The sequence below is a fragment of the Nycticebus coucang genome, chromosome 12, assembly GCF_027406575.1.
Source record: "Nycticebus coucang isolate mNycCou1 chromosome 12, mNycCou1.pri, whole genome shotgun sequence".
Taxonomy (NCBI): domain Eukaryota; kingdom Metazoa; phylum Chordata; class Mammalia; order Primates; family Lorisidae; genus Nycticebus; species Nycticebus coucang.
The window spans coordinates 90,019,592-90,032,869 of NC_069791.1; the positions used below are offsets into that span (position 1 = coordinate 90,019,592).

The 13,278-nt window shown below is 33.8% G+C and overlaps 1 protein-coding gene across 1 annotated transcript in view; it reads right to left on the reverse strand.

The window, feature by feature from the left end:
• LOC128562024 (phospholipid-transporting ATPase ABCA3-like) overlaps positions 1-13,278 on the reverse strand; it is a 222,445-nt gene that overhangs the window by 13,655 nt on the left and 195,512 nt on the right. The window contains exons 23-25 of the mRNA XM_053556640.1: positions 12,769-12,947; positions 2,953-3,078; positions 2,532-2,726 (exon numbers count right to left, since the gene is read on the reverse strand). Of these exons, the coding sequence (XP_053412615.1) occupies positions 2,532-2,726; positions 2,953-3,078; positions 12,769-12,947 (500 nt within the window). The remainder of the gene's footprint in view (positions 1-2,531; positions 2,727-2,952; positions 3,079-12,768; positions 12,948-13,278) is intronic.

Sequence of the window (13,278 nt, forward strand, 5' to 3'; positions counted from 1 at the left end):
ATATATACCCCAAATAATTGAAAGCAGGGGCTTAAACAGGTAATTGTATACAAATGTTCACAGCAGTATTATATGCAGTAGTGAAAAGGAGCAAACCACCCAAATATTTATCAATGAATAAGTGGATAAACAAAATGTTGTATACTCATACAATGAAATTCTAGTACATTGGTATGTCTTGAAGTAATTATGCCAGATAAAGTATATTAGATATAAAAGCACAAATCATATATAATTCTACTTATATGAGATACCTAGTATTCACAGAGGCAGAAAGTAGAACAGTAAGTTATAGGGGGTAAAAGGAGAGATGTAGAGTTACTGTTTACTGGGTACAGATTTTCAATTTGGGTTAATGCAACAGTTCTGGAGTTAGTGGTGATGGAAGTACAAGAATGTGAATGTACTTAACACCATTGAATTGTATACTCAGAAAGTTTAAAATGATACTTTCATACAGTGAATTTTTATTATAATAAAAAGATAATGGTTAAAGATAGTTTCAAAATGTCCAAGTAAATAAAAATATCACCATCTGTCACGTAAAAAGTTTTAGAATACCAAACTTGGAGAGATTCTCTGAGACATGAAAGAGTTCCCTTAGATTTTACTGAACTCAGGATCGGTCATTGCAAAAGGCTCATATTTTGCTTATATTCTGGTCTCTTTTTAAATTTGACATTTTTTATATGGATTTTTTTTTTTACTTTTTAATTAAATCATAGCTATGTACATTACTTCATTTATGGGGTACAATGTGCTGATTTTATATGCAATTTGGAGTGCTTACATCAAATGGGTTAACATAGTCTTCACCTCATTAATTTAATTGCTGTGTTAAGACATTTATACTCTACTCTTAATAAATTTGACATGTACCCTTGCAATATGCACAATAGGTGAGGTCCCACCAATTATCCTCCCTCCACCTGGAAAACCCCTCCCCTCTCTTTGCCCTCCTCTTCTCTCCTTCATTCTGGGCTATAGTTGTGTTTTATCATTTGTATGAAAGTGTGGGTGATTATGTATTGGTTTCATAATATTATTGAGTACATTGCACACTTTTTCTTCCATTCTCGAGATTCTTTACTGAAAAGAATATGACCAAAAATCATTTTACAATAAAGATATATGCACAAGAATGGGTATCGCAGCCCAGTTCATAATTGACATTTTTATATGGATTATCTCTTTGTTTCCCAATTCAGCTTTGCTCTTTGGCCCATTTCTTATAGTCAGGGAACTGGATGGTTTTATACCACCCTTATGTCCCTGAAGGGGATTTGATAAGTGGTACAGATAAAGTATTTAGGGGAGACCCACATATCACTTTCTCTGTGAGGAATACCTGGTGGAAACAAACCACCTCCTGCCATCATGTATTATTTCCTTCCTCTATTTCTTCAACTTATCCTCTCTAGTATAAATGTGCTCAAGTTATTTAACATATGAAATATGTTGTCTTTTTCTATAACATAAGGTTGAATTCTAATTCTTCTCTTCGCCTCACAACAATTTTTTTTCAAAGTATAGTCCATATTCTTAGCTTAACTTCTGGTTACTAGACTATTGTTTTTCCTACAGCATACAGGCTCTCCCAAGCCCATTTTCCTGGTCCATAGTGATAGTGGCCCATATGCAGTGAAAAAGAAAGAATTACACTATTCAGGTTGCCATTGCATCCACCCACCTAATCCTAATGCTATTATTTTTGCCAACCTCATCAATGAAAATGTATTTACTAAATTGGATGTATACCATTCAGGCTTTACCTTGCCTGAAATTTCTTGACATTTGACTTCTTTGACCATCTCTTCTTCTTTTTCTTCTTTTTTTTTTTTTATTAAATCATAGCTGTGTACAATAACGCAATCATGAGGTACAATATGCTGGTTTTATATACAGTTTGAAATATTTTAATTGAACTGTTAACATAGCCTTCATGGCATTTTCTTAGTTACTATGTTCAGACATTTATATTCTACATTTAGTAAGTTTAACATCTTTTCTTCTTGCAATTCTCTCCACATTTATTTGCTTCCCAAGTTTTATATCCTTTCTTCCAGGTGGCATGTGAGCCAATGACTGGATAATGCAGAGATACAAAGGCTGATGACCTTGCTTTGATTTAGGACTATTCTGAAAGGACATCTTGCTTCATAATTCTCCATGAGATGTACCAAGTCCTCAGTTATAACTGAATTGCAGGTAATCTTCTCTTTCTGCCTAGCCTTGCTATCCTTATACTGTTACAGTATCTTGTATGGCATCAGTTAGATGTACTGTTGGAAGAACTTGCCTTTTACTCTGACAGTGTCAATAAACACACACACACAAATCACTCTTGTTTTAGATTCTACTCTTACTGCTTCCCTGTTTCTTCAAAAATCTATTTCTCTTTCAAAAATTCACTGATTGCATCAACACCAAGACCTTCCTTGATTCCTATATATTATCCTTAAACATCTGCCTATTACTTGAATCCCTGAGTCATTATGATTCTCACTTCATAGACTGTAATAGCATCTTACCTTTAGAATATTTTTGGTGATGCTAAAGCCATCAATGAACACATCCCCAGAAGTAGTACTGTCCTCCCCAGTCAAAATTTGGAATGTAGTCGTTTTTCCAGCTCCATTGAATCCAAGCAATCCAAAGCACTCCCCAGTTTGGACTGCAAGGGAGATATTTTTTACAGCCAGAATGATTGGACAAGTAAAATAGATCTAAAAAAAATTCCAGGAAACATAATTAAGTAAAGGATATTCATAGGTAAAATAACGCCAATATGTCAGACCCCTATGAATCACTACCTCAGTTCTACAGGATCTCTTCTTTTTCAACTGAAAGAATACACATAGAACTGGAAGAACCACAGTGAGCCCTTGACACCAATGGCGTACTCTTAAGTAGGAGTGAAACTAGCATATGTTGGCCATTGAATGACATTACCTTAATTAGTTCCTTAATAATCACTGTGGAATTCAGCAACTCCTGAGGTTGCTCCAGGACTCTCTTTCTTTCATTTTGTATATCTTCATCTTCAGATTTCCCAGATAATTCCTTGGACACTATATCCTATATTTTTAAGACAAGAATCATAGAGGCACATGCCCATTAGGCATCTGTTTTAGACTGAGTGGTTTCATGAAAGCTAAACTGGGGAGCTAACATTAAGGATGCCCAAACAGAAGGTTTGTGTTGAGTCATATCTTTAGATTTCCTAAATATCACCTGAGCTCTCATTCTCATATACAACTTGAAAAGTTTTGAATAATGAATAGTTCATCAAGGGAGTAAGGGTACATTGACCCACGAATGGATCAATAAATTGTGGTATATGGACACCATGGAATATTATGCAGCCTTAAAAAAGATGGAGACTTTACCACTTTTACGTTTACATGAATGGAGCTGGAACATATTCTTCTTAGTAAAGTATCCCAAGAATGGAAGAAAAAGTATTCGATGTATTCAGCTCTTCTATGAAACCAATATATAATCACCCACACTTCCATATGAAAGCTGTAACCTAACTACAGCCCAAGATGAAGGGGAAAGAGGAGGGGGTGGGGAAAGGAGGGGGGAAAATGAGTGAAGGGAGGTAATTGGTGGGACCACACCTACGGTGCATTTTACAAGGGTACGTGTCAAATCTACTAAGTGTAGAGTATAAACATCTTAACACAATAATCGAGAAAGTGGGGGTGAAGGCAATATTAACCAGTTTTTTGTAAGTATTTCAAATTGTACATGAAACCAGCACATTGTACCCCATAAATGCATTATTGTACAGAGCTATGATTCAATTAAAAAAATGAAGTAAGGGTAGGGATCAGAGGAGAGGGAAAAGGTAACCATGTAGCAGAAAGGATGTAAATTAACATGGTATAGCATGTAGTTAAAGCTTTGAAAGATATAATTTAAAGCATTCAGATAAATTATTTTATCACCTGCATACTTAAGAAGAAAGTTACTCAAGAGATGAAAAAAGCTTTAAAAATAAATTTTGCCAAGATTAAAAGGGAATGCAAGTTGAAAAGTAGCAAGACTTATATGGACTTTTCCTAAGAAATTCATTGGACTCTATGATTTGTATTTTCAAGATAAATGGTACAGTATGAATGTTTTCAGTCACGTTTACTATAGATCAAGTAGTTTTAGAGAACACATACCAAGATAACAGAATAAAAATATGGCATAGTTTTCAAGACATTTCCGTTCAATAATTGCAGAACACATAAATTTTTGTTTTCTAAAAAACACTAAAACACACACATACACACACACATTTACCAGAATCAAACACCTCACAAATGAGGCCATACTGAGATCAGCCAAATGTGATTTGTTACATTTGCAGTATGTTCAAAATACAGAAAGACTAATAGAAGAATTCTTCATTTCTTTTAGGAAGGAAAGAGAAAATGTCAATAATGCTTCATATAGAAAAATTTTGAGATTTCCAGAATTGCAGTGTGAGAGATCTGTGAACTCATGCCCCAGCGGACCTGGTAAAAATTATTTAAAAATATAATCACTCAAAGTCTTTAGAAATGATCCTGTGTTAGGCTATTTTCTGTTGATTACCTGAAATTGGATAATTTGTGAAGAAAAATAATTTGTTTTTTATAATTGTGTAGGCTGGGAAGTCCAAGAACATGTCCAGGTATCTGGTGAGGGACTTCTTCCTGGTGAGGACTTTCTATTGAGTCTTGAAAGAACATCACATGGTGAGAGGACTAAGTGTGCTAATATGCTTGATGAGGTCTCTCAGTTCTTATAAAGTCACCAGTTCCACTACCATGATAACCTATTAATCCATTAATTTATGAATGATTAATCCAGTGACTCTGCCCTCATGATCCAATTACTTCTTAAAGTAATTTCAATACCTTTCAATACTGCTACATTGGTAATTCACTTTCCAACACATGAAATTTTGGAGACCCAGTCAAACAATAGCACATCCTAAGGGCATATAATAAATGAAAAAACATTTATTCAAGAAAACCTATTAAACTTGTAAGGAACAGTGAAATTCTGCTTGAATCACAACCCCTTGCTTTCTCCTTCATCCTAGCCCAAAGTAAAGGACTTTACCACAGGCAGGTTCAGCCATAAATAGAAGGCTCCCTCTTCCCCAAGTTTATAATCAAGAGGTAAAATATCCTTTTGAGAGGAGCAGAATATCAGTATTTTTCACCTCATCCCACAGAAACCTTTTGCAGAAGCTAAGTTATGGCTATGTGTAGTTGAGATTCTGGATCTCCTTTCTTCCATCCAGCACCTACTCATAAGCTGTAGGTATGGTATGGTTCCAAAACTGGAGCCTAGGCCCTTGATCAGCCATAAGGCAGAGGTTTCATGCTGGGAGTGGAAAGTCAATAAGACCAAAGAATACTGTTTTCCACTGAATGCCAAGCTCCTGGAGCAGAGAAGCATAACACTGTGTCAGCTTAAGAGATTTTTCACAGGGTGAGAGTTAGCCTGTAAAACAGAGAACTCCTCTGCTTTACCTGATGTAACTAACTTTATTTAAAAAAATATAGGAAAATTAAACCCTAAGGATCCTATAAAAATCAATGGAAGTTTTGGTGGAAAGCAATTAAAATGACTGATAAACACATTAAACTATAGACCAGCTAGTTTGTCAGAGAGAAACAGGGAAAAAGACAGCTATGAAGAGCCTTCCTGGGACAAAAATGAAATTTTTTTTTTTAAAACAGAGTCTCACTATGTTACCCTTGGTAGAGTGCCCTGGCATTACATAGCTCACAGCAACCTCAAGCTCTTGGGCTTAAGCAATTCTCTTAATACCCGGTGAAACTAGTGGATTAAAACCTGCTGGACAACATGAAAGAAAAACACAATTAAATTCAAGAAATGGAGAGGAGGGATGGGGTTCAGTAAGTTCCCACCTAACTGGTACAATGTATGGGTGTGTGGCATACTTCCTGGGTGAAGGACTCAACTGCAACTTGGACTCTACCTTACAAATGCAAATGATGTGACCTAATAGTATAGTATGTACTCCCATATTAATCCAATGTAAAAAAAATAATGTGTATACATGAATATAAAGGGTAGGCAAATAGACCCTAGAGATTTGGATGGGTGGGAGGGTGGTGAGGAATGAAAAATTACTGAATATGTATAATGCATGTTATTGGGTGATGATTAATGTAAGAGCCCAGACTTCACCAATATGCAATATATCCAATAACAAAACTGCACTTATACCCCTTAAATTTATTTTTAGTAACCCTGTAAAATAAGAAAAACGTCATTATATCAATATAGAAGGGTTGTTGTTCAGAGCCTCTAAATACATAAAGAAAAAATGTTAATAGATTTGAAGAGATAGACTGTGATACTATAGTTTCAGCAATGTACAGATCATCCATATAGTAAATCAGTATGGAAGCATTGCACTTAAACTGCACTTTAGACCAAATGGACTTTACACATATACAGTATATTCTACCCTGCACCAGCAGAATATACATTCTTTTCTAGTGTATGCAGAACATTATCCAGGAGAGTTAATACATGTATGTTAGGCATCAAAACAAATGTTAACACATACAAAAGATTGAAATAATTCCAAGTATCTTTTTTGAATGCAATGGTATCAGACTAGCTATCAACAACAAATACATAGAAATTAAAAAATATGTTTCTAAATAACCAGTGTGTCAAAGAAGAAATTAAAAGGGAAAGTGAATAATATCTTTAGACAAACAAAAATAGAAACACAACATACAAAATACAGTTGCAAAAATTCTCAACAGAATACTAGCAACTTGAATTTAATGGCACCCCCAAAGGATCATTCACCATAGTCAAGTGAGATTTTTCCCAAGGATTCAGGATGTTTTAACATAGACAAATGTATAAACATGAAACACCATACCCACATGAATACAATGAAGAAAAAAAAGCATATGATCATCTTGATAAATGCACAAAAAAATTTGACAAAATTCAACATTTTTTTTTATTAAATCATAGCTGTGTACATTAATGCAAACATGGGGTACAATGTGCTGGTTTTATATATAATTTGAAATATTTTCATCAAACTGGTTAACATAGCCTTCATGGCATTTTCTAAGGCAATATCTTTTCATGACAAAAAGTCTTTTAGCGAATTAGGTATAGAGCAAATGTACTTCAACACAATAAGGGTTATATATAACAAGTATACATTCAACATTGTACTTAATGGTGAAGAGTTTAAAGTTTTTTCTCTAAAATCAGAAACAAGATAAGTTTTTTATCCTGTTCTCTAATTAGCATAGTACTGAAAGTCCTAACTGAAAGTTTCTTATCTTATTCTCTAATCAGCATAGTACTGAAAGTCCTAATCAGAGCAATTAGGCAAGACAAAGAAATAAAAAGAATCCAAATTGGAAGAACTTAAATTGCCCATGTTTGCAGATGACATGATCTTACACATAGAAAACCCAAAAGACCCCACCAAAAATCTATTAGAACTAATAAATGAATTCAGTAAAGTTAGAGAATACAAAATAAACATTCAAGATTAGTAGGATTTTTATTCACCAATAGCTACTTATCCAAAAAAGAAATCAAGAAATGATGCCATTCATATAGCATAAAAATACTTAGAAATAAATTGAACAAAAGAGCTAAAAGATCTGCACACTTAAAACTGTTTAAAAAATGAGGAAATATTTTGTAAAAGACAAAAGGAAATTAAAAGATATTCCATGTTCATGGAATGGAAGAAGTAATCATATTAAAATGTCCATACTACCCAAAGTAATCCATAGATTTAGTACAATTCCATCAAAATTCCAATGCCCTTTTCCCAAAAACAGAAAAAAATTCTTATTCATCTGGAACCAAAAACAAAACAAAGAAAACCCAAATAGTCACAGATCTATTGAGCAAAAAAGAACAAAGCTCCAGGTATCAAACTGTCTGTTCTCAAAATCTACTATAAATTAATATAAATCAAAGCAGCGTGGTATTGGCACAAAACCAGACATATAGACAAAGAGAAGAGAATAGAGAGACAAGAAATAAATTCATGCATTTGATCAATTAATCTTCAGTGGAAATAAACACATAATGGATAAAGGACAGTTTCTTTAATAAATGTTGCAGTGAAAATTAATTATCTACATGCAGAAGAATGAAATTGACCCTTATCTCATCCCATTTAGAAAAATCAACTCAAAATGGTTTAAAGATTTAACTTACATCCTGCAACCATAAAACTCCTAGAGAGAAAGATGTTCTATACATTGACCCTGGTGAAGATTTTTTGTATATGACCCCCATAACACAAGAAACAAAAGTAAAAATAGGAAATGGGACCGAAAGTAACTAAAAAACATTGGCACGGTGAAGAGAATACTTAATAGAGCAGACAGGCTATGGAATGACAGAACATATTTACAACCAATATACCTGATAAGGAACTAAAAAATATTGAAATATATAAGGAACTATTGAACTGTTTTCAATAGTTAAGAAAACAAATACCTGATTAGAAAATAGGCCAAAGACCTGACTAGACATGTCTCAAAAGAAGACATACACATGGCTAAGAGGTTTATGAAGAGATGTTCAATATCACTATCATCAGATAAATACAATGTAAAACTACAGTGAACTGTTACCTCATGCATCTTAGTTTCAAAAATGAAGAAAGTTGTATCATTGGTGACTGAATTAAAACATGTAATAATACAGTATTCTACTTAGCAAAGGATCTCAAGAATGGAAGAAAAAGTATCCAATGTACTCAGCCCTACTATGAAACTAATTTATAGCTTCCATATGAAAGCTATAACCCAATTACAGCACAAGAATATGGGGAAAGGGGCAAGGGAGAGAAGGGAATGGGGGAGGTTGGGTGAAGGGAGAATAATTGGTGGGACCACACCTATGGTGCATCTTAGAAGGGTACAGATGAAAGTTACTAAATGCAGAATATAAATGTCTGAACACAATAACTAAGAAAATGCCATGAAGGCTATGTTAACCAGTTCAATGAAAATATTTCAAATTGTATATAAAACCAGCACATTGTACCCCTTGATTGCATTAATGTACCCAGCTATGATTAAATAAAAACATACAATTATTAATACATTTGAGAACAATTATTGCTATTAAATTTCATTAGAAAAATAAACAAAAGTGATTTCATAAAACCAGAAAGCTCCTGTACAGTAAAGAAAACAATTAATAGAGAGAATAACAGCCTATGGACTGGGAGGGAATATTTGGAAATCATAGGTTTTTTGTTTTAATTTAATTAATTAATTTATTTATTTTTATTAAATCATAGCTGTGTACATTGATATGATTATGGGGCATCATTCACTAGCTTCACAGACCGTTTGACACACTTTCATCACACTGGTTAACATAGCCTTCCTGGCATTCTCTCAGTTACTGTGCCAAGACACTTGGAAATCATAGGTCTTAGACTCATGTACTCATAACCAAAATATTGTATCAGAAATTCAACTCAATTGCAAGAAAATTAATAACGCATTAAAAATGTGGGCAAAGGATCTAAATAGGGATTTCTCAATATGATACATACAAATAATCAATAGATATATGCTCATTATCACTAATCATCAGGGAAATACAAATTTAAACGAGAATAGAACATCATCTCCCATCTGTTAAAACAGCCTTTATTAAAAACGTAAAAGGTAAAAAAGTGTTGATGAGGATGTTGAAAAAAAGAACTCTTGTGCACTGGTAGTAGTAATATATTTTTTTTTTCCTGAGAAAAAGGATGGGACATTTATTACTTTGCTGACAAAAGAGGGAAAATAAAAGACTCTTTCAAAATACTGATTTTTCCTCCACATCAGTAGAAATCCTGACCTTTTAAAATGGAGGGACTACTGTCATTCAACTATAGTTAATGATTCTTACTGTCCCATTTCAGAGTAAACCAAAAACAAAACCATGACATCTACCCACCTGGGCGGCCTCCATACCTCTGCTAGCCAGGCCAGCCTCCAGGCCCATCTTCTGTAGTGCACAGAACAAAAGACATTTCCTTTCCCCTTCCCAAAGACCACTGCCAGAGGCAGAGATACGGGTCTCAGTTTTCAAAGAGTTTTAAAGAAATAGAAAACATTTTCATGGTTTTTCAAGGCCATTTCCTCTGTTACATGTTCTCTCTCAATTTTATATTTCACTATCTATGCAAGGAGGGGTGACATAGTCTGAGTTACTTCTTGTTGAATACATTTTAGATGGAAGGTTTATAGTTATGTACACATGTCAATGTAAAACTTGTGGCAGTATATTTACAACAATAGATTAGCAAATGAAAAAGTCAAAAGCAATATATAACAGGAAGGATTGACAAGGCAAGATGGACTATTCCTATAAATTCTATAATAGGGAGGATATAGGAATGAATGGATTCCTATAACAGGGAGGATTGACAGGAAACATGGGCTATTACAGGAATTGGCTAGAAAGAAACATGGAAGTTGGAATATAGAACTATTGGTCCCACTCTGTAGGTGATCTAAGAGACCAACTTATACAAATTCAGAAATCATATACAGCACTGAACAAAGTCTAGGATAAAAAATCCAGTATCAAGAACGGTCAATAGTCTTAAGACAATCTAAGGTAACTGTTTAAAGAAAAGAGAAAAATGAAAATGTTGATATATTTCCTTTTTCTTTGATTATTTGTTCCATCAATGGGATGGAGAGACAACTCCTTATGGTAATTTTTTCAAGCTATCACTTCTTCTGTTGACCTGTCTTGCTACTGGTAATATAAATTAATACAGCCATTATGAAAAACACTATAGAACTTTCTCAGAAAACTAAAAGTAGAAAGACTGTAGGCCCAAACAATTCTACTTCTGAGTATATATCCAAAGAAACACATATCCGGATGCCAAAGAGAGACCTGCACTCTCATGTTCATTGCACCATTGTTTACATAGCTAAGATATGAAAGCAACCTAAATGTCCATCATCAGATGAATGGCTTTAGAAATTCTGATATATCTACACAATGGAAAACTATTCAGCCTTATAAAAGAAGGAAATCCTGCCATTTGCACCAACATGGATGTAACTAGAGGACATTATGTTAAGTAAAATAAGCTAGTCATACACAAACACCACAGGATCTTACTTACATATGGAACATATAAAAATTGAACTCAAGGAAGTAGAGAGTAGAATTGGGTTTACCAGAGGCTGTGGAAAGGGGGGAAATGTTGATCAAAAGTATAGTTACAGATAGAAATGAGGAGCAGCCTTTCAAGTTTATCACACAGAATGGTGACTATAGTAAATAATAATCCAATGTATATTTCAAAATTACTAAAAAAGATTCAAAATTTTTTTCATCACAAAAAGCGTTGGGTCAGTGGCCCATTCTTATTATCCCAGCACATTGTAAGGACAAGATGGGAGGATCTCTTGAGGCCAAGAGTTTGAGACCAGTCTGAGCAGCATAGTGAGACCCCCTAACTAAAACAAAACAAAGCAAAGCAAAACAAAACAAAACAGAAAATTTAGTTGACAGTAACTTGATCCCAGGAGCTTGAGCCATGTGGTGGCTGCATTAATTAATTTGATTTAATCATTACACAATGTAAACATATATGAAAACATCACATTGTATCCTAAAAATATCTAGAATTATTTACCATTTCAAAATGAAATTAGAGGCTCGGTGCCCATAGCTCAGTGGTTAGGGTGCTGGTCACATACCCCAAGCTTGGTGGGTTTGAACCCTGCCTGGGCCTGCTGAACAACAATAACAACAACAACAAAAATAAAAACAACAATAACATAGCCAGGCATTGTGGCAGGCACCCGTAGCCCCAGCTACTTGGGAGGCTGAGGCAAGAGAATCACTTAAGCCCAAGAGTTTGAGGTTGCTGTGAGCTGTGATGCCAAGCACTCTACTGAGGGTGACATAATGAGACTCTGTCTCAAAAAAAAAAAAAAAATTAGAAAAAGAAAGAAAATTTCTAAGACCCCCCCCAAGATAGTAGATTTGAAACATTCTCACCATACACATGAAAGATAGGGATATTAGGTAACAAATATGTTAATAAACTTGATGTAGCCTTTCTACTGTGTGTGTGCACACACACATATATATACATATATATGAACACACACATACATATAGACACAAACACATATACATGTGTGCACACACACATATATATACATATATATGCACACACACATACATATAGACACAAACACAAATGTATATATATCAAAACATCATGTTGTACACTGTAACTATATGATTTTTATTTGTTGGTTAAAAATAAATTTTTTAGGGTATAGCTATCATAGTGCTTAAAGGAAATGTTTAACTTTAAATGTTTACATTGGAAAAGAAGAAAACCTTTAAGTCATGTTCAGTCTAAGAAAGAAACTAAGAAACTTAAAGAGAAAAATAAGTAAAAAGTAAGTAGAATGAATAAAACTTTAAAAATAAAGGCAAAAACATCATGCAAATAGAAGATAGTCAAAGGTAGAGAAAACTCATGAAGTCAAAATTTGGTTCTTTGAATTGAATTTGGTTCTTTGAAATCAATGAAGTTTATTGTAGGTAATTGTACCTCAATAAAGTTCATTTAAGAAAATGCATTCGTCTAGACATAGGTTTTTCTTTTGTCCAGTAACTAAGGTAGTTATGTATATATGCGCTTTTAAGGTCTTATTTTTATTCTCTCAGAATTGTTCTTATTTATGCTTAAGTACTCACCTTCTTGATTTGCCTGTAGATACCAAAGTAAATGTATCTATTGAGAAATGCTCTTAGTCTCCACAAGGCTGTCTCTCCAAGGAAAATCAAGAAGAGGCAAAGAAAGCCCATGATACTCATAATAATCAAATACTTTCCAATCATATTATTTTCTAAAGAATATATATTCTTCTCAGTGTCTGAGAATGGCAAAAAAAAAAAAAAATCAAAAGAGTTATTCTTACTGCACAACATCAACACCGTGAACAAGAGCTCAGAAAACAAGAAGAAATATTAAGCTAAATTGAGACACAGTATTTATAGGGTATGATTATCCTGCTACAAAAATAACCTTTGAATAATGATAATGAATAGTAATCAAATAAGCATTAATCAAATAAGCATATGAATATTAATATATTTATTTATATGTCTGATGTCTGGCAATTAAGTTCATGAATTTGCCACTGTGTGCTTATATTGGCAGCACTGTACAAAAAACTCAGTAAGGTTTCATAACGTTGGTATATC